The sequence below is a fragment of the Peromyscus eremicus genome, chromosome 8a (assembly GCF_949786415.1).
Source record: "Peromyscus eremicus chromosome 8a, PerEre_H2_v1, whole genome shotgun sequence".
NCBI classification, from domain to species: domain Eukaryota; kingdom Metazoa; phylum Chordata; class Mammalia; order Rodentia; family Cricetidae; genus Peromyscus; species Peromyscus eremicus.
In genome coordinates, this window is record NC_081423.1 from 62,427,315 (window position 1) to 62,450,171 (window position 22,857).

General features: G+C 42.8%; 1 protein-coding gene across 2 annotated transcripts; it reads right to left on the reverse strand.

Moving 5' to 3' along the window:
• Nucleotides 1-3,417: 3,417 nt before the first annotated feature.
• Wsb1 (WD repeat and SOCS box containing 1) lies at nt 3,418-22,052 on the reverse strand. 2 transcript variants are annotated; one of them, XM_059271299.1, is made up of 9 exons: nt 21,706-22,052; nt 16,137-16,305; nt 13,326-13,594; nt 10,804-10,935; nt 9,211-9,311; nt 6,688-6,860; nt 5,960-6,073; nt 5,130-5,237; nt 3,418-4,512 (listed from the first exon to the last, which is right to left on the reverse strand). In XM_059271299.1, exons 1-9 carry the CDS (start codon nt 21,743-21,745, stop codon nt 4,353-4,355), a joined length of 1,266 nt encoding a protein of 421 aa, XP_059127282.1. In that variant the 5' UTR covers nt 21,746-22,052; the 3' UTR covers nt 3,418-4,352. The 2 variants fall into 2 exon arrangements, with proteins under 2 accessions (XP_059127282.1, XP_059127283.1); XM_059271300.1 differs by lacking the exons at nt 9,211-9,311; nt 10,804-10,935; nt 13,326-13,594; nt 16,137-16,305; nt 21,706-22,052 and adding an exon at nt 7,204-7,619.
• Nucleotides 22,053-22,857: the final 805 nt, after the last annotated feature.

Sequence of the window (22,857 nt, forward strand, 5' to 3'; positions counted from 1 at the left end):
GAACCTGCCTGTCTCCCTGGTCTCCCCAGGGATTACTGATTCATGTGCCAGGCACTCCGGCTTTTCATGTGGGTGCTAGGTATCCGAACTCAGGTCCTCACACTCACACAGCAAGCGTTTTACTAACCAGCCGTCTCTCCAGCCCCAAAGTCTGATGTCTTTCTTATTTTTCCCCTTGTGGTGCCGTGGGTTGAACCTGGAGGCCCTCCAGCATGCTGGGGAAGCACACTCCCACTGAGCTATTTCCCCAGCCTGAAAGTTGATTTCTGCCAGTAAGCCACAGAGGAAGCATCAGCTGACTCCAGTGGGAGCAGGTCCTGCTAGAGTTAATAACAAATGGATCAAGTGACTGCCACAGAAAGCTACACATCCCCTGGAACAGTCTCACTTTACCCCGGTGCACGCCCAGTTCTTGCTTTTGGCTAAAGGTAAGCTTTAGAGCAAGGGATGTTGTAGTGGGTAGTTGTTCCAGCTTTGACCTTGAAACATTGCCCCTAGAGTGACAGCAGGTAACGGCCACACCTGCCTATGACCTGCCTCTGGGGCTGACCTGCCCGTGGGGCGTGGCCGAGAGGGACCCCCTTAAGACTCTAGGTGCATATGTGCTTGCTCTCTCTTCTGGATACCTCGTGGTCCTGGCATCTGGAAGGGAGACCAAGTCGGAGTTCTCTGCTGGATGGTACCTCATCTCTCCTGGATCCTGTAAGCCATCCCTATTGGCTGTAAGTTATCCCAGAAATAAACCTCTCTTGATTACCAGATAAGTTACGTGGAATTGCCTCATTAAATACAGCAATAGGATGTTTTTGTTGTTCTGGATTTTGTTAGTTTGTGTTTTTGTTTTAGATTTTATTTTATGTGTGTAAGTGTTTTTTGCCTGCATGTATGTATGTGTGCCGCAGATGTGCCTAGTGCCCAAGGAGGTCAGAGGAAAGGGTGGCATCCCCTGCAGTTGGAGTGACAAACAGTAGTGAGCTGCCTGTGGGTGCTGGCAATGGAACTCAGGTCCTCTGTAAGAGCAACAAGTGCTCTTAACCACTGGCCTCCCCAGTGCCTAGCACAGATGTTTAACTATCAAAATACTTACATAAACACACCAAGGTTATGATGATCATTCCTTTAGGTGCCAACATTTTGTCTGTTGTCAACAGTTCTCACTTATACAGGATTTAAATAACCCCCACCTCCATCCCACACAAAGCCAGTACACTACCACCAATATCCTATGTTCTTATTGAAACCATTATAAACTCACGTATAACTCTACTGTGCATCACATAGATGCCTGGTGTCAGGGGATGCCTGAAGAGGGCATCAGATTCCCTACAGCTGCAGGTACAGACAGTTGTGAGCTACCATGTGGATGCTGAGACTGAACCCATCCTCTAAAAGAGCAGCCACTGGGCTCACCCTCCAGCCCATGGGCCCTACCTTAAAAACTGACTAGAACATTTATCCCAATACCTTAAACCACCCACTTGCGGTTGCACTGAACTGAGTACTGCTGCTGTGAACTGCTCACACACAGGTGTGGATTTGTGTGTGCACTACATAACCGTTCAGTGACTACCGTATATGTGCAAATACATCTGAAAATCTGACCACTCCACAGCAGCTTTCCTTTTGTTTTGAAAAAGGTCATGTGTTGGACATAAGTCTCCTCCATTCTTCACACATCAGATCTGAGTTTTGGTCACCAGTATGCAGAGTTCTCAGTGTGGCATGTTGGTACTCTGTACTCATGGAAGCCTTGGAGCAATAGATCTGCTCCTGTGGCTCCTCTTATTTCTTTAGTGGTGGGGGTGCGCACAAGTGATGTGCTTGTGCAGGCCAGAGGACACTTGTGCCAATCAGTTCTGTATTCCACCATGCAGATTCTGAACTCAGGTCCTCAAGGCTTGGCAGCAAGGACCCTTCCCCACTGGGCTACCTCTCCAGCCCTGGAGTAATCTACATGTTTATGATCTGCATGGTCTATAGCTAAGATGCACTTCGGTCAGAAGCTGGTGGGAACTGCCTGTATAGAATGCTGTGTCACCTCCAAGTATTCAGTCTGATGGCCTCCATGGTTTCTGCCATGTGAGACAATGTTTAACTTCTCATGCCCTCTCTTTTCTTATCCTTGAGCTCGGCTGACAGCCAAGTCCACTGCTAGTTCCCTCCAGCCCATGGTAGGTCTCGCGGCCCTTAGGGCAGTGCAGACCAGCCCAATCCAACTTTATCTCAATCACAAGCAGGCAAGGAATTTCAAGGATCATAAACTGAGGGTTTGCCAACCTAAGATCAGGCTACAGGCCTTAAAGTGGTATTCTATCATTATGATAGTATGAGACACTTTCCTGCATTCATACCCACCCTTACAAATACAGATCAGGTGGGAGGCAGGAATAGGGGGATCTCGATGAGTTATAGGCCACCCAGGGAGAGCTACACAGTGAGACCCTGTCTCAAAAAAAACGAAACCAAAAAAACTCCACAACTCCATGCAATCAAATCCTAATGTCAATAATCTCTTGCCAGTTCTCCAAATGGCATGATTTAGGCAAGGAATAAATATACAAGAAAAAAGAAAGCCCACTTCAATCTAAAATCAGTTAGGATCTGACCCAAGAGAGCCCAGCCACCTTTTTCCTTGCTCCCTTTGGTGATGTAGAACCAGCATCCTGCGCCGCCACCCAGGTCCTCTAAGACAAAGGGAAGCTCAGGCTCCTTCGCATTTGTCTTCCATTCTGTTGTGTCCCTTTCTGTGGCACTGAGGTGCAAACACTGGGGCCATCTCAAGCAGAGTAGATCATTCAACTAAGTATCTCTGCATGACTGCTATTTGTGTGGTTCTAGAAGAGAAATAATCATGTGGAGATTAAGTATAATTTTATATATTTAAATCTTAAATTATAGTAAATATTGAAGGGAAATTAAAAAAGAGGCTAGAGATGCTTTTGCTTCTTGTGTAATACAGATGGCACTCAGATTCTTCCCTGGCTCTCATAACCACTTCCATATACTTTAACATAGCCAACATGAAGAACTTGCAAATATTCTCAGTGAAGATGTCATATCCTGAGATCATGCATGGCTAAGTATGTGGTTTGCCTTCTTCGAGGACCTAGACCACCAGTCTATCATTTAACCAAGCAGGTTTAACTTGAGCCTATCAGTTTTTCTAATAGATATTCTTTAGCTCAGAAGCTGTTTTCTTTTGTTCTACAGCTTTGGGTGCTTCTAAATAAGTGCAGCTACAGCAGTGCCCCCAGAACACAAGGGCGTGCATGTGCTCACGAATCAATGCCTTCCTGTCACATGGCTTCTTTCCTCACTGTTTTTGTCTTGTGTGCTTGTGGGCCACCATTAACCTTACAGTGCAGCTAGACAGAAGTATTACATAATGCAACACATGAAAGAAACATCTGCAATGTATTATTTTTTATATTTTTTAATTAAAAAACTCAACAAAGATATAAAACAAGCATTTTACATAATGCATACATTCTCAACATCTGCAGATGAGATAAATAACAGAAGGCAAAAGCAGACACATTTTATTGCTTCTCTTTGGTAAGTCACCAATATTCTCTGCAGAAACAGAGTATGTGTTTGTTTCTTTGAAAAAAACAACCTTAAAATAACTGTCCCTTAGTATTAACAAAATATTTAGCAATAATGCAGTGGGTGTATTTCTCAAACTGACAAGAATGCATAATACTTTATTCTCTGAGGGGTAAGTAGCTGTTTTCCAAAGTTAAGGCCTAAAGAGAAACAACTTTTCTAGCTACCTTTTTACTGGCTCTTTTTTTTAAATGTCATATTCAAACTCCCTGACATCATTCTTGCAGAAAATCTTTGCCATATACAAAAATTTTCTTTCACCAGGCAGTTCAACACCACCCATCCTAACCAATCCCATTTCCTATGAGGCAATTCTGCTTTAATTCAGCATCATCGAAACTCAGTGTCCCAATACAAAACAAAAATTCCACTAAATTTGTTCCAACAAAGAGCACATATATACACCATGGCTCTACTGAAGCAATATATACAGGTCAGAACTAAGAGTTAGAAAACTAAAAGGGCCCATTCAATACATAGCAGCTTGTATCTAAATATATACAGGTATGTATATGTTTTCACAGTTAATCTTTAAAAAAAATTACATGATATGTTCAGAAATATTTCTCCTATGGTCTATAAATAATGCTTTAAAAGTTCAACTAACAAAAGAAACCAAGTATAAGAGTCAATCAAATTAAATAAATCTTCCGAGCCTTTATGAACAAATGCTTAAGTTGGTAAAGCTTGAGGTGTGTCTTGTAAAAGTGTTCTGTCAGGCCCCACCAGGAAAGGCAGTCTTCCTTCTAAACCCGGTAGGAGAGAAACTCCAAAACTTTGGAAGGAACCGGAAGCTTCTGGACTTCTTGGGTGGGCATCACTCTTCGGATTGCCATGCGACATAAATGTTGAAGGCTAGGGACTTGCCTTGGAGTAGCCCAAAAATATACACTTCCGTCATGTGTCCTTAAGAGAAATGAAAGAAACAAAAACAGTCACCCAACTACACATATTCCACGTTCCTAAAGCTAGCTCCATTATCAGAACCACAGTCACCCAACTACACATATTCCACGTCCCTAAGGCTAGCTCCATTATCAGAACCACAGTCACCCAACTACACATATTCCACGTCCCTACGGCTAGCTCCACTGTCAGAACCACAGTCACCCAACTACACATATTCCACGTCCCTACGGCTAGCTCCATTATCAGAACCACAATCTTACTTTAAATCTAGTAAGTAGCAATGATGTACTCCAGGACAAGGCAGTAACAGGATTATAAAGAGTTTGTTTAGGAAATTTACACGACTTTTTCTGTTAAGAAATGAAAGACTAGCTAGAGAGATGGTTCAGCTATTAAGAGCACTCGATGCTTTCCCACAAGACCAAGAGTTCAGTTCCAGTACTGACATGGTGGCTCACAAAAACACCTAGAACTCCAGTTCTAGATCACACTCTTCTGGCCTCTATAGGCACTACACACTCATAGTGCACAGACATGCAAGCAAAACATCCATACATACAAACTAAAAAAAAAAACAAACCTTCAAAAGAAAAAGAACAGGAAAGAGTATTTACCCAGCAGCTAAAACACTGCCATCAGTAGAAAAGGCACAGCAAAGACCATTGTTCAAGGGTGCAACTTGTACTGGACAATCCTCCTCGAGTCTCCAGAACCTCACCATTCTGGAAGGGAAATGAGTGATGGAGTGAGTTAGTAAGTCAGAAAACAATGCTTCTTTCTGTGTTCTGAGTCACAGAGTACACACACACAAATCACTCCAGAGATCACGGTGACTTTGGTTGAGACAGGCTCATATGTAACCCAGGCCAGCATCAAACTCCATCTTCCTGCCTTTACTTCTCAAGGGCTGGGGTTACAGGCATGTGTCGTCTCCATCCAGCTAATTAATAGTAATTTGTTGTTGTTTGAGATAGGGTCTCACTACATAGCCCAAGCTGGAATCCCCCTGCTTCAGCCTCCCAAAGTGCTGCAATTACAGGTGTGAGCCTCCACATTCAGCTAGCTCAATGATACTAGTGTACTTTATATACTATTTTATATTCTATACCATTTGGCAATTTGGATGAACTCCAAAGAGATCACAAGGCATGGCTTTGTAACCTCAGTGTTTGAACCTGTAATGTTCACAATTGGAAGCTTTCTCATTTTCTTACAGATAAAATAACATAATCTGCTTTCTTCTTTTCTACACTGCCTAATCTCAAAAGTAATGGCCACCAATTTTACAGGTGTGTACCACCACAGCCAGTGAGGCAAAAAAGCAAGGTGTTGTCAAGCCCACCCCCCAAAAACCTGAACCTCACTAGAAAGGTGTTATGACTTAAAGCATGTTATCATTAAAGTATGAGGTATTAATAGTCAAAACTACACCCCGAATACTTACTTATCATCAGCAAGGCTCGCGACATGCAGTCCATCGTGACTGAAAGACACAGCTCGTACCCATCGGTCATTTGCTCCTCCAGCAAATATTGGAGTAGGTGGGGGAAACAGGTGCCTGGGGTCAGAGACATAGCTTCAGTGGGTTTTAGAATCAATTCAAAAAACAAAATGGCCTTGGTATCCAAAGTTCATTGGCCTCTAAATAAGATTTAAAGTGAGGCTCCAATGATACAACCAAGATGGAGGAGAGCTGTTAGAGTCAAGCTAAATGTAATAGGAAGTTGTGTGCTCAGTCAGAAAGAGACCGCCCCCCACAGAGGACTGTTCTTCAGCCAAGGGTACACAGTAACTGTGCTTCCCTGCTAGAACTGCCAACAAAAGCAAGGGCTTTTGAAAGAATCATTCACCTCTTTTTCACACATGGCACACAACATTTAACATTCTGTCTAACCATTTTCCCCAGGCATGAAACTCCAGTATATCACATTTCTACAGAACCAGACACTTAAATACCAAGACCCACCTAATAAGAGCCATATTTACTCTGAGTTTATCTAAAGCTTTGTGCATTATTCAAGTGATGACATAATGGGAAAACCTTTAATTTAATTTATGAGATTGTTAATTTGACATTTTGTGAAGGATTCTAATTTTTCACATAACTTCTTCAAAGCCATACTGACAGCTAGTATTGGATTGATTACAGACTGGGATAATTCATTTACTCACCCGAATTCCATCAGAATGTCTCCATTGTGTGGATCCCAGACATACACACGAGTATCATAAGATGCAGTAGCTAGCAATGCTCCATCAGGAGAAAAGTCACAAGCTACAACATCATGGTGATGGCCTTCCAGTTTCCTTATCATGGTGTATTTATCCATATTCCAGAGGAAAACCTGCAATAGTAAAAAGGCAAATGTTATAGTTTCACTCAGACACAGAGGACAAAGGGGCATTTCTTAAACTACAACTGCTATTTTAACATTACATTAAATTAATTACAAATTATGAGTAATTTAAAGAATATGCTCAGTGTCATAGATTAAAAAATCAGTCTTTAAGTTAATTAAAGCAGACATGCAAATTTCTATTTCAAATATTTCTGTTAAATGTTAATTTAAAAAATAAGCCTAAAGGGAAAATAAAGGCAATGCAATTTAACCACATACTGAAATCCATTTATTCCAAAAACTAATTAACTAAAATATATGGAAATAAATAGGGTTAAGTATTACAAACCCCTTTCTCTTTTTTCCAGAAACTACCAATTTTTAAAAATAGATACAGACAGAAAATGTAATGTTAGCAAATTGTTACTCCATTGGCATCTCCCTTTGAGATAATCACTTGTTTACAAAAGGCTTGGGTCACCACCGAGAGCCTAGGAAGAGAAACAGATACTGCAAGAAAAGAGAATTTTCACAGCCAAATGTAATTTTGTTGGCAAACAACAAAGATGTTAAACCACATTACACAAATGAAAATGCTATTTTATAAAATAATATAATTACAATATTTTTTGGTAATTAACAGTCTTATTTTTCCAAACTGACTATAATCATTAGCCATTTTCAGCATAAAAGTTCAATTACTTAAAAACAAGCTCACATACAGTTTAGATTTTAAACATCCAAAGACTGTGCAGAAGGTTCTAAATAAGTTTTGCTGGTTTTTTGTTTGTTTTTTTTTTTTTTTTTTTTTTGCTTTGAAGCAGTGTCTCATCAAGATGCCCAGGCTGGCCTTGAACTTGTGATCCACTTGCCTCAGCCTCCCAAGGAGCTCTAGACAGGATTCTAATGCTTATTGCAGTCTGTTAGATTAAACATAAGCTTGGAGGTTTACAGCAAGCCTAGTGAGACAGCTTCCTCCTCTTGTAGCGCAGTCCTTTCTGCTACTTCCTGTCTGCACACATTGTTTCCGAAGGAAATAAGCATAATAACTGGGCAATGGTTTAAGGTACTGCCAGCATCTTAAGAAATTCCAAAAAACAACAGAGAAAGCACTCAAAAACCAATTTCTTTACATTAAATTGTGTTCAACTGTCAGACTCTCAATTCCATCAAACTGGAAGATCAATTTACTCAGGAGTCTGGATTTTACTGTGGGGGAAATCATTTTTTAAAGGAAAAAAAAAAAAAAAAGAAAAAGAAAAGAAAAGAAGGAAAAGCAGAAGTGGACATCGACCAGCACCTGTGTACGTACAGTACACCTTGCAGCCGAATGCAAGGTTACTTCATCCTATGGTAAAGGTCGCCCCCAGCCCGGTAGCCAGAGATGCCACTCTTTCTGCCCAGCTAGCACCATTGTGCGCCTGTGTGCGAGTGGTGCCAGCATAACCTCAATCACACCAATATTGCTGCCACCACCTGTGACAGGGAAAGCAAGAAGCATATGGAAAACACACAGCCTAAAATAGCAATGTCAACATCTAGCTTGTTTTATGATTTAAAAAAACAAAACAAACTAAGCTATTTTGTTCTAAACTTCTAACATTCACGACTATCATTTTAACATACTTCTTGGCAAAATAAAATGTGTTTTATCTAGCCACAACCCCCACCCCCGTTAGTCCAAAGCGTGCTGTGATCATTATACATATCTGGAGTTCAGCCAGTTTCATAACTACTCAAGGCTACTGCTAAGCTCTTAAAACTACATTAACTCAGAGCTAGTACACCAACAATTCACTGCAAGTACAGCCCTCAACAGTCACTACTTCAGCTGTCAACAGGCAAGCTGTCAACCAATGTGCAGCTTCATCTATAATCCACTCTCGTACAGAAATGAGTGCTCATTTCATTATGGTTTTAAATATGAGTGCTCATTTCATTATGGTTTTAAATTACTGGTTTTTTTTTTTTTTTTTTTTTTTCAGTTAAATGTCCAGGATCAGCTGGGACTCAAAACTTAAAAAACAAAATAGCAAACTGGACAAAACAAAACCAAAGAAAATAATCAGTAAGGAAATATCTTAACATATGGACTAGATCCGTCTATATCACATCAACTTTCCTAGATCTCACAAAAAACTAACTTTCAGTTTATAAACATCTCTAAAAGCAATTCAATTTCTCAATTCACAAATAACTAATTTTCTACATGCAAATAAATTCTCTCCATCATGAAATAAAGCATTAAGATATTCATGACACCGAGCACAGACTTAATAGGTTGCTTAGATTTACAATGATTAAGCACACATTATCATCCAATTCCCAATACATGTCCAAGAACTCTGACACATACTGCTTTACTGGCTCCAACTGAACACAGCATAGAAGAATCGGGAGAGAATGCACAACTGTACACCCAGTTCTGATGTCCCCGCAACACTTTCATCATGTTTCCTAAGAAAAAGAAGCAGCCGTGTCAGGAGAACACATTTCCAATCAGTAACACTGCGTCACCATAGTCTACAGTTACCAAACACTTTTTTTATAGCTGAAAAAAGAAATAGCGATAGACAGACAGAGAGACAGATACAGAGGCCTTCAATATCTGCCACCTGTTTGCTTGCTTGCCTGCCTGCCTGCCCGCCCGCCCGCCCGCCCGCCCGCCCGCCCGCCCGCCCGCCCGCCCGCCTGCCTCCCTCCCTCCCTCCCTCCCTCCCTCCCTCCCTTCCAAGGCTGGGTCTCTCTATGTAGCCCTGGCTGGCCTCAGACTCTCAGAGGGTAGTAGCTGTTGCTTGATAAAATTACATGGGACTTGAGAGACACTATTCAGTAGTCAAGAGCAAACTCTGCTCTGACAGAGGACCCAAGTTTGATACCCAGCATCCTACCTGGGTCGCTCACAACTGCCTGTAACTCCAATTCCAGGAGATCCAATGCCTCTGGCCTCCTCAGGCACCCATACATGAATATACCCCCCACAGACACACATGAATATACAAATAATACATTTTGGAATGTAAAAGCCAGGCATGCTAATTTATATCTTTAATCTCAGCACTTAGTAGACAGAGCAGGTATTTTAGCCTGATATACATTCACTTCTGTTTCTCTCAATGATAAAACTTTGTTAACATCAAGATACCATGTTTCCAAAAACACTGAGTATACCAACATACTTTTCTGTGAGATCAGAGGGAAAGATATCACTTTTAATGAAAGAATTTATGATCCATGCTTACCAGCATTTAACCACATTATAAATCCTGGTTTGTAAATCAAGCTATAATCTAAATTTTTGGATGAATAAATCTGTTGCTTAAAGTCCCACTTAAAATTTTTTATTTTAAAGTTTCATTTATTTGGTGCATATGAGTGTTTTTGCCGCGCATGTCCGTGTACCATGTATATGTACTGTCCAGAGGCCAAAAGGTGTCAGATCCCTTGGAACTAGAGTCATGGATCTGTGTGGTTGGTATCTGAGCAGTGTCAAGATGGTTTATAATATAACTGCTGGCTTAATCTATGTTTTTGTTTCCCAAGTATTAAACAGAAAGAAAAAAGACCCCTTGGTCACCAAGCCATTTGTGTTTTTCTGATACAGTGCCCTGCTAACTAGCCAAGTTTGGCCTAGAACTCTCAATTCTCCTGTCTTGCCCATTAGAGCTAAGATTACAGCTGTGCTGGGGGGTGCAGGGAGGGCGGCAATCCCGTAATCACTCTCAATAGTCACATCAAGTCAGCATGGTGGCACATGCCTTCAATTCCTGCACTCAGGAAACAGGCAGGTGGATCTCTGCCAGGGCTATAGGGAGACCCTAGAGAGAGAGAGAGAGAGAGAGAGAGAGAGAGAGAGAGAGAGAGAGAGAGAGAGAGAGAGAGAGAGAGAGAGCGAGAGCGAGCGTGCTCATTCCTTTGCACAGCTGAAGCAAAGACAAGACATACATACCATCATCTTTCAGGTCCCACACTCTGAGAGTTTTGTCTCTTGAAGCTGATACAAGTATTAAGCTCCCATCTGGAGCAAAGGTTAAGTCTCTGACCACTTCAATGTGGTCTACCAAATTAAGGAGGAGTTTTCCTAAATGTGATTGAAAGAGGAAAAAAAAAAAAAGACACAGGATCAATATTTCTTATATTCTTTTTTTACAGTTTTGTTAACTGTAAAGAATGAACAGGGGGCTGGAGAGATGGCTCAGAGGTTAAGAGCACTGGCTGCTTTTCCAAAGGTCCCGAGTTCAATTCCCAGCAACCACATGGTGGCTCACCACCATCTGTAATAAGATCTGGTGCCCTCTTCTGGCCTGCAGGGATACATGCAGGCAGAGCACTGTATGCATAATAAATAAACAAATCTTTAAAAAAATAAATAAATACATTAAAAAACAAAACAAACAAACAAAAAAAGAATGAATAGGCCAGGTGGTGGTGGCGCACACCTTTAATCCCAGCACTTGGGAGGCATAGCCAGGTGGATCTCTGTGAGTTCGAGGCCAGCCTGGGCTACCAAGTGAGTTCCAGGAAAGGCACAAAGCTACACGGAGAAACCCTGTCTCGAAAAACAAAACAAAACAAAATAAAAAACAAACAAAAAAAAGAATGAACCAACATTCTTGGGTACCTCCTAGTTCTATGAAGTAAATTATTTCACTTATTAATTAGTGGCTATTGTTACTTGTGAGGATTCACTACTTAACAGATTTTTAAGTAATTTCCTCCCAAGATAACAAACCAGTTATCTAGAAAAAATGTAAAAGGAATGACTGAAATGTGAGCAAACCCCCAGGTCAAATTAGCATCAAAAAAGCCCTATACCACTGTCTTTTCTAAGTATTTGTACAGGATGACTATTTTGTATTTGTATTTGTGTGTGTGCGTGTACGTGCGTCTGGGGCTGATCTCCTGGAGCTGGCTCTCTCCTACCATGTGGACCCAGACTCAGGCTGTCAGGCTTGGCAGCAAGCACCTTTTTACCTGTTGAACCAGCTCACCAGCCCCAGTACGACTTTAAAACAAAAAATATCAACTTTTCTCTTTGCTTTTTATTTCCTTGACCTTGGACTATGAAATGCCCCACAAAGTAAATATTATCTCTCAACTTTTAATTTTAACAGTATCTAAACATTTTAGTACTTATCAGTTTTTTGTTTTCCAGAAAAATCTGTGGTTACCTTAATTTTTTTTTTTCTAATAAGCCAATCAAACTTTGCTTCCTTGTCCCCAATTCAATGTCATTATTACTGTCTGTGTTCTGAAGTACTCTCTTTCTTCAACACCTACTTAAATTCTTCTATATCTCTGAACACACAGACTATGCTACAAACTAGAGCAAAATCAAACTTTTTCTTTTTTCTTAAATTGCTGGGCATTGAACCTCACTCAGGCTTGAGGCGATGTTCGGCAAACCCTTTACCACTGAGCTGCTTCCCTCATCCTTGGTGAAGATAAGGTCTTACTATGCAGTTCATGCTGCCCTCAACTGGCAATGTAGACCAGGCTGGCCACTGAGACTTCTCAGTGCTGGGATTACAGCTGTGTATCACTATGCTCAGTTTGAACACTTCCTTTTTTTGGTTTTTGAGACAGATCTCTTTACATAGTCCTAGCTGACCTAGAACTCACTATGTAGACCAGGTTGTAGACTCAAACTGAGATTGGCCTGCCTCTGCCTCCCGAGTGCTGAGATTAAAGGGGTGTGCCACCACACCTGGCAAAAAATTCAACTTTTCAACCTATGTGGTTAGCTATTGGATAAAGTGACCAAACTATTCTGAGGGTTAGATATTGATTATTAAAATCAGATTTGGGAGCTGGGCATGGTAGTGCACACCAGTGAAATTGGGAGGTAGAGATGGGCAGACAGATCTCTGTGAGTTTGAGGCCAGCCTTGTCTACACAGTGAGCTCCACCAGGACAGCCATGAGTATATAGAGTGACCTGTTTCAAAAAGCCAAAAACAAAACAACTGATTTGTAGTTGATAAATGCTCAGCTGATAGGGTGCTTGCCTAGCATGCATACAAAGCCCTGGGGTCCCAGCACTGCATCAAACTGGGAGGTGTGGCCCAAGCCTGCAATCCCAGCACTCAGGATGCAGGCAGGCGGAGCAGAGTTAAGGTCATCCTCCGCTACACATCAGTTTAAGGCCTGCATGGGATACAAAAAAACTGATTTCCCTCAAAACCCTCTAAGCTATCAATGAAAAAGCATGAAAGACATTTTTGCTGAGTCATAAACTAAAGCATTAGTTTATAAATAACTAACTAAAATAGAACCCATACATGCTTTGCATACTTTATCAAGCATGAACTCTGTATTATTCTCCTAAATTAAAATTATGAACTCAAGACTTAGAACAATTATAAAGACACATCCATTTTCATCTTTCTGTACCTTAAAACCCTCAAATCATATATTCCAATCCTTCTACTATAAAATAATCAGGTTCATCTTTGAAATTATGAATCCATACCTGTATATGCATCCCAGATTTTGATGCGACCATTGTTTAATCCTGTAGCAAGGAGTAGCTGATCTTGTCCAAATCTGAACCGATGCCATTCTACATTAACACAACGGCTCTGTTTTTCTGGAACTGAAGACCCAAAAGCAAGACTCCAGACTATGTCTCCACAGTCTATAATGTGTTCAGGAGGCTTATTTTTCTGACCACCATTACTATTTTGTCTTGTCAATTTCAGACAGCTTGAATTGGTAACATTCTTGGAACCATGTAAAAGACTGAGGGGAGAAAGATTGAAAATGAATTCTCCTTTATACTGTACTTCTGTAGACACTAATTGTTAACACTTGTTAAATAATTTCAACAAAATTGTAACACTATTTGTACAGATGAGAAAATTGGTACCTGAAATAAGGCCAGACAAATTCAACTCATGAAAACTATGAGTGGCTGAGAAGACCTTCAATAAGAAAGTAATTTCGCTGGGCGGTGGTGGCGCACACCTTTAATCCCAGCACTGGGAAGGCAGAGGTAGGAGGATCTTTGTGAGTTCGAGGCCAACCTGGTCTACAGAGCAAGATCCAGGAAAGGCGTAAAGCTACACAGAGAAACCCTGTCTCGAAAAACAAACAAACAAAAAAAGGTCATTTCTAACTTGTTTTTCTTCCAAACTGTCTTCAATAGGACTTCTTTAGCAGCAGTGTAAGCCTGGTTCTACTTGAAGTGTGTACTGTTGTCAGTGTCCAGCACTGGCCAAGGGATCTCAACTGAGACAGCTTCTATCACAGTGAATGTACCCAGTGGTGACACTAAACCTGCAGCATCTTGTTTATGCTCAGAGTGATGATATGATGAAAAAAATGATAACTTTTCACTATGAAACTTAAGGACTAATTAGGTCATTTGCCAAAGTACCAAACACTACATAATTCATCTTTTTTTTTTTTTAATTCATCTTTTTTTTTTTTTTTTTGGTTTTTCGAGACAGGGTTTCTCTGTGTAGCTTTGCGCCTTTCCTGGAACTCACTTGGTAGTCCAGGCTGGCCGCATAATTCATCTTTTATGAAGCTAAAGTAAATTGTTTCAAGAAATTAGAAGACAGAGACCTCAGAACTTTGAAGCTGTCGTGAATATCCTTAATTCAAGCAGAGATAAAAGAGGCTCAAATAACAGAATTGTTGGATGATAGATAGGACTTGATTAAGTTCCTTCAGAAAGGGCTATCTTGATGAGAAATCATGAACCAGGGACCCTGGTGCAGTGAAGGGATCACACAAGTTTAAATAAAAAACGTATTGACTTTATAATTTAAAAAGCAGACATATAGCCGGGCGGTGGTGGCGCACGCCTTTAATCCCAGCACTCGGGAGGCAGAGCCAGGTGGATCTCTGTGAGTTCGAGGCCAGCCTGGGCTACCAAGTGAGTTCCAGGAAAGGCGCAAAGCTACACAGAGAAACCCTGTCTTGAAAAACCAAAAAAAAAAAAAAAAAAAAAAGCAGACATATAAAACTTCAGCTGGAGGTTGGGGACTTAGCTCAGTGGTAGAGCGCTTGCCTAGCAAGCGCAAGGCCCAGAGTTTGGTCCTCAGCTCCAGAAAGGAAAAAAAAAAAAAAAAAAAAAAAAAAAAACAACCAAAGACTTCAGCTGGTAGAGCACTTTCATAGCATACATTGAAAACCTAGGTCTGATCTCCATCCCAGCATAAATGGGGTGTGGTGGCACACCCCAGTCATTCCAGCAATTCTGAGTAGAGATGCAGGAAGATTAGAAGTTCAAAGTCATCCCAGGCTACATACTGAGTTTGAAGGTGGCCTACACTAAAGCCCCACCCACCCATTCTGATTAACTAGGGGCTGTGGCTCTCACACCTATGATAGCATCACCCAGGAGCCTGAGACAGAGAGGATCAAGAGTTTAAAGCCAGCCAGGCAGATGGATCTCTGTGAGTTCGAGGCCAGCCTGCTCTACAGAGCGAGATCCAGGACAGGAACCAAAGCTACACAGAGAAACCCTGTCTCGAAAAACCAAAGAGTTTAAAGCCAATCTAGGCCACATAGTAGGACTATCTTATTAAAGAAAAATCTGTTTGCACACTACTGTTAAACCAATAAAGTGTATGAAATTCACACTACTGTTAACCAATAGTGTGAAATCCAAAGTGCAAATGCAAAAAACTTCACCTAACAAAGATCATTTGATCTGACATAATAGGACATACACACTAATATGAGGCACAATTAATCTGTCTTTTCATACAAATACACTCAACAGGAGATAGGGATGTAAGTTAGTTGGCAAAGGATTGGCTCCAGCATATGAGGCCCTGAGGTTCAGAGGGGAGGGGTGGGAGGATAAATGTCTGAGAAAAATATTAAAACACTCTACAACGTACAAATTCAGTCTAGACTTTTTCACTCTGTAGACCAGTCTGGTCTACACCATGAGATCATCTGCCTCTGTTTTCCCAGTGCTGGTATTACAGGCATTACCACCATACCCACCCAGAGAATTTTTTTTTTTTTTTTCTTTTTGAGACGGTCTTTCTATTATTATGTCGTCCTGGCTGTTCCAGAACTTACTGTGTAGACCAGGTTGGCCTGGAACTCAGATCTCTCTCTCTCTCTACATCCTAAGTGCTGGGACTAAAGGGATGCACTACCATGGCCAGCTCAGGTAATTCTTTACACAAACCTCCAGTGCATGGGTTCAAACTATAAACAAACTTGTAACATTTTATAAAGGAAAACTTAAATATTTTATCACCCAACACTGAAAGACAAGAGTAAATTCTACAAATACAAAGGAAGAAAGAAGTCTTACAAGTTCTTAAGGCACTGGGACCACGGGACAAGCTTCACTATGCGATATCCTTGTGACCATGCAAAGTACGAACCATCTGGAGCAAAAGCCACAGTCCAGTTCTCACCACCACATTTCTTGTCAAAAGGAGCTGCCGGAGCTAGAAGTTCCCCTATAGTACGTGATCTCACTAAAACAAAGACAAAAAAACAAAACCAGGATGTTATATATACCTATACAAAGACAAAAACAAAACCAGGATATTATACATACCAACACAGATTTGAGATGCCCCCACATTTCTTTGGAATTTGTTGAGTTTTTTCTCCTTTTCTTTTAGTCAGGATTTAGTCTGCTTTCCACCCACAGAACTTTAGAGATTTTGTTTTGATAAAGTGGTTTTCCAATGCAAGATTAAGTATGTATGTTGCAGTATGGTGGGTACACCTTTCATCTCAGCACTTAGAAGGCTTAGGAAGGAAGAGGAGGAGTTCAAGACCAGCCTGGGCTACATGAGACCTTGTCGCAAAGTTTCAGTGTGGTGAGGAGGTGAGGGTGGGAAGACTTGGCTTTGAGACTAGCCTGGATTATAGAGGCAGACCTGAAGAAAGTGGGAAGGGGAATTAAGATTTTGATCTTTCAAGCATTATGAACCCTTCCGCTCAGTTGCTGCTCTTGCTAGCATACAAGAAATCCTGGGGGCTGGAGAGATGGCTTAATGGTTAAGAGCACTGACTGCTCTTCTGGAGGACCTGGGTTCAATTCCCAGCACCCACATGGCAGCTCACAACTGTCTGTAACTCCACTTCCAGGGGATCTGACCCCTTCACTCTAATGCACAGAAAATAAAATTAAATAAATTAAAAAAAAAAAAAAGAAAGAAAGAAAAGAAAAGAAAAGAAATCCTGGCTTCTATCTTCATCACAGCACAAACCAGATAAAAGAGGATTGGAATTTCAACGTCACCCTCAGCTACATGGTCAGTTCAAAGCCAGACCAGGCTAGCTAGATATTTAAATTTAGCTAGCTAAATAAATAAATAAATGAAGATAGATCCAGTCATTCAGGAGGCTGGGACTCTGTCAAAATAAGTTTTTTTAAGAGCTGGAGGGCGCTCCGGGCGGTGGTGGCGCACGCCTTTAATCCCAGCACTTGGGAGGCAGAGCCAGGCGGATCTCTGTGAGTTCAAGGCCAGCCTGGGCTACCAAGTGAGTTCCAGGAAAGGCGCAAAACTACACAGAGAAACCCTGCCTCGAAAAACCGGAAAAAAAAAAAAAAAGAGCTGGAGGGCAAGGCTGGAGAGTTGACTCAGTAGTTAACAGCAAGAATGTTGCAAAGGACCTGGGTTCGATTCCTAGCACCTACATGGAGGCACACCACCTCCTTGGGCACCAAGCATGAATGTGGTACACAGATGTATATGCAGGCAAAACACTCATATACATAAAATAGTAAAAATAAGTTAAAAAAAAAAAAGACCAACAAAATGGCTCAGTGGGTAAATATACCTGCTGCCAGGTATATGTAGTTCAATTCCTAGTACCTACATGGGACAGGGGAAAATCCACTCTCACAATTTGTTCTCTGACCTCCACACAAAATAACTGATATTTAAAAAGGCAGAAGGAGAGCTGGAGATATAGCTCAATAGTAGAAGCATTAGGAACTGGGCAGCGGTGATGCATGCCTTTAATCCCAGCACTCGGAAGGCAGAGGCAGGCGGATCTCTGTGAGTTCGAGGCCAGCCTGGTCTCCAAAGCGAGTTCCAGGAAAGGCGTAAAGCTACACAGAAACTCTGCCACGAAATAAAATCAATCAATCAAGCAAGCAAGCAAACCCTGGAAAGAAGACTAATATCCATTTTTCTACATTATTCTGAAATTTTTCTTCTTGTATGAAAATACCATGATACCTTTCACTAAAGAGAAACAAACTATTTTGCTTAAACAATTTTCCCTTTTTTAATAACTCAAAATCTGCTGGGCCGTGGTGGCATACACCTTTAATCTCAGCAATCAGGATTAAATTGGGGGCTGGCCTGGTCTACATAGCTCCCACTTTTGAAGTCTTCCTTCTACCCTGCCCCCTATTCAGTCCTGATTATGACCTGAAAGAGCCTAATTAGCAATCTTGTTCTTGTGGCATACTGTGATATCTGCACTGGAGTCTTTTCCAGGCTACAGTATTTCTAGTTTTTCCAATCATTCCTTACATTACAAAACTGATTAATCCCAGCACTCGGGAGGCAGAGCCAGGCGGATCTCTGTGAGTTTGAGGCCGGCCTGGGCTACCAAGTGAGTTCCAGGAAAGGCGCAAGCAAAGCTACACAGAGAAACCCTGTCTCAAAAAACAAAAACAAAACAAAACAAAAAAAAAAAATGAATCCATTTTCTATCTTTTCCCACCTTAATTAGTTCCATCACATTTTCCTGGATAAATTCTTGTTAGTAGTGGCCCTTACAAAAGTGGTACCCAGAACCATACACTGTACTTTCCGGGGTGGACTTGTCAGTGGTGGAGCACCCCCACTTACTCACATTCATTCAATAGGCATGATATAAGATATCATGAGCATGATATAAGATTCACAAGCTGGTGAGCCTCAGATGTCTGTAGAATGGTCTTAATGAATAAACTTGAGAAAGAGCACACTGTTACAGGCTTCCTGCATTTTCCCAAGCATATAACATTACATTGTCCTTTCACTGGGGTTCTCTTCATATGCCAAGCCTCTCTTAAAACCTAGGATCCCAGCCAGGCAGTGGTGGCGCACACCTTTAATCCCAGCACTCAAAAGGCAGAGGCAGGGGGGATCTCTGAGTTTGAGGCCAGCCTGGTCTACAGAGTGAGTTCCAGGACAGCCAAGGGTACAAAGAGAAATCCTGTCACAAAGTCAAACAAAAAAGCTGGGATTCTTGTTAAACCTCCATCCACTGGTCAAAATTCATTAATGTTAGTAGAAGGGACCTTGTTCACAAAAAGGAAATAAGCTTTAAAATTTTACTTTAAAAAAAAAAAAGGCAATGGAAGTATTAGCTTTAAAAGAGAAGGCCCCCAGGTTAATCTAAGTATAATACTATATTCCTCACACAAGATTTTTCAAGTCTGCATTTTAAGGAAAAACAAACCAAGAAACCTTGGCCACAATCATTTGTCCACTCTTCTTTATACAGTTAGTACGGGATGTGGGACATGGCTGCTTCAAACACCATGAAACAAGCTAACTCATCCTCAATGCAAGAAATTCTAGTACCATTATAAAAACTGAAAAATACATGTTACATGGTCAGTGTTTTTCTAATCTCCTTCATGTTTCCTTGTTGGCTAACAGACACACCAAATGATTTTTATGCTTTAATCAGCTGTTTTAAATACTCAAGTACTGACTAGTAAAACACTACCAACCTTGAGCAACATTTATGCTACAGTACTTTCAAAAAATTTTGATGGCTGCATCTGTTTAAAGTTAGTATCATAAGAAATGTATAATTTCACGACCCTGGAAAAGTCCCAATGCTGAAGGGGCATGCATGGGAAAATGGCCCTAAACTACACCGTGATATCTGCACAGCAGTTACATCATGAGTCACCACTGAACCAGGCTAACCAGACTGAAGTTCTTTTTCACATTCCTGCCTCCCATTTCCTAAGCAGACAGGAAGTGTGACAGCGTCTTGTTAAAGAGGGCAGTAGCTCACTCAAGGCAGTTATGGCCTAGAAATCTTTACTCATTCATCAAGTCCTGCCTCTACTTTCATTCAGCACGTACATAAAAATCCAAACTTGACATGACTACAATTAATGCCGGGGTGGAGCTGTTGTAGTCATAAACCCCAAGCTATACAGAGAGATAAGTAAATCTCTAACCTTGTCTCCAAATGACACTTCACATACAAAGAAATAAAAAATTTGGCTTACAAAAGGCCAAATTTGAAGATATTTGGCACTTAATTTATATTATATCCAGAAAATAAGGAGACATAAAAGGGGGGGGACTCTTAATAATTTAACGAATGGTCCTACCTTAGCAGGTATTCCAAGAAGCACTCAGAAAAAGAGGGCAAGAACGTTTTCAAAGCACAGATACCTTTGTACAGTGTTATGGTGTATATAATAGGAGGAAAAACCATTGGTCAGATCCTAAGAAGCTGAGGACAGGAGATGCAGCTCGATGGTAGAGTGCTAGAAGGTCCTGAGTTCAATCCCTACACTACTACAGCTAATAATAAAGAATTCATTTTAAGGGTCTAAGTTGAAAACACTTGCTTTAAAACTAATCAGCTATTCAACTTCATCCTTCAGAGAACAACCCCCTAGCCTACTTCTGTTAATAGGTATCTGTGCATAGAAATTCATTCACGACGCACGCCTTTAATACCAGTGCTTGGAAGGCAGACGCAGGCAGATCTCTGTGAGTTCAAGGCCAGCCTGGTCTACAGAGTGAGCTCTAGGACAGCTAAGGCTACACAGAGAAACCCTGTCTCAAAGAAAAGAAAAAAAGAAATTCACCCCAGCTTCTCACACTTCCTAGAAATACCTCCTCCGAACATTTCGCAGTTACACACTTCAAGAGCAGGAAAATGCAAAGGCTCTCTGCTCAGTGGCCACTACCTTTTTTTAAAAAAAAACCTGGATTTCACTATGTAGCCTTGGCTACTGAAACTGGCTATGTAGACCAGACTGATTTCAAAGACACACACATCTGCCTGCCTCTGCCTCAAGTGCTGGGCCAACTTAAAAAAAAAAAAGTGATGTTCAGTGTCCTCTAATGCTTTCACTCAATCCCATTCAAAGGCCTCAAAGGTGGCTCCTTTGAGAGGACTTAAATAATGCTAAGTGCTTTCAAGGAGGCCACTGGGCAGGTCTGGCTCACACCCTTCCACTCCCATTGTCCTGTCTTGAGCTTGACCCGTGACAGGGCTAGCCCTTTCCCAGATCTCATCCTCCTTCGTCACTCCGCCTATCCACACTGCTCCTCCGGGTGTACGGAGGTAAAACAGTTCCTCCTTTGAACCCTTCCCTTTCATAAGGCCATCCTTTAACATAGAAAGGTTTTCCACGCCGCTGGCACCTCTTCACAGGCTCCTTTCTCCCCTCGAGTGCCTGACATACAGGAGCGGCTCCCCCTCCTATGGCACCTCAAAACACAAAAGTTCACTTTTTTTCATCACCGACTTAAGAGATCCTAAGACACGCCACACAGCCCACGGTAGTTAACCCTCGCGGTTTACTCGACACCCAAGCCCCACGCTGAGGTTATCGCAGGGTCTCGGACCCGCGCCGAGCTGCGATGGTGACACTGGGGTACGCGGGGCGGTGTGCGGCCAGCCCCGCCTCACGGCAACTCGGAGGCCCGCTCGGAGGCGCGGGTCCATTCACTCCCGGCCGACGCCCATCGTGGGGCCGCTTCCTCCCGCCAATCGGCGCGGGTCCTCGCCTCTCCCCGCTTCTCCCGGGCCTCCTCGGCATCGGCGCCCCGCTTCGCCCGGGCCTCGGCATCCGACTCCCCGCCGCTCCCCGGGCCCCCCGGCGCCAGCCCCTTCGCAGCATGCCCGCCATCCCCGCGCTCCCCCTCCACCCTGGGCCTCACCGATCTCTTTCTCGTTGACCCTCGGGGGAAAGCTGGCCATCTATGGGGCACCGTCTGATTCCGGGAACCCGATTCGGACGCGGCGACAGAGAAGGGACTCGGCGGGGGCTGAGGGGCGTGACGCGGGCTCGGTCCTTCCCGGGTGCGGGGACTAAACCGAGAGCGCGGGCGGCCGCTGCGGCTTCTGCGGACTGCCCGGGGAAGGCCTGGGACCGAGCCGCCGGGTGACACTCAGACAAAAGAGCCGGCGCGCCTTCCACTCACAGACCCACACAGCCAACCAGCACCTTCGTCGCCAAATCAGACACTGAGACAAGATGGCGGGCGCCACGGATAATATCTGGGAGGCGGGGTGTTGTGAGTGACGTCAGGACAACAGGCCCCGCCTCCCGACGCAAGGGACGTGACCGTCTGGGCCCACTCAGGGGCGTGAGCCCTCCGTCAACGGCGGCTTGTAGGCGGTTTCGAAGTCGAAGGCCCTTTGCAAGGGACAAGCAGAGGATTGTATAATGCACGTGACCGATCCGAAAAAAGCAAATTAGACGTGTCAGGTGCTCAACTCCACGTAGCTACGTCCCTGGCTTCTTAGTGCCCGGGAACTGGAGCTTGCACTGAAGAAAGAGATACGATGGAATTCAGCATAGTGATGCTCCATTTCTCAAGACGTGAGCCAGCTGCCTACAGAAAAGCCTCAGTCGGGCGGTGGTGGCACACGCTTTTAATCCCAGCACTCGGGAGGCAGAGCCAGGCGGGTCTCTGTGAGGTCAAGGCCAGCCTCGTCTACAGAGCGAGATCCAGGACAGGCACCAAAACTACACAGAGAAACCCTGTTTCGGGGGGGGGGGGGGGGGGGGGGGGGAAGAGAGAGAGAGAGAGAAAAGAAAGAAAGAAAGAAAAGGCTCAATTGATGGAGGAGACCCAGAGTGGGGAGGCCTTCAGAGGTGAGGAGTGAGGCGGCCGCCGTTCTCCCTGGTCCCTAAAGTCAGGCCACCTGAAGAGCTGGCCAATATCACTTCCACCTCAGAATCTGCCCTTCCCCAGAAGTCTTAGTCTCTAGGAGGCAGCTAGCTATCCTTACCAGAGAGGATCACGGTGTGGGTGTGCCCACATGTCAGTTTAGGTACCATCTACAGATGACATGATTGCATTTTA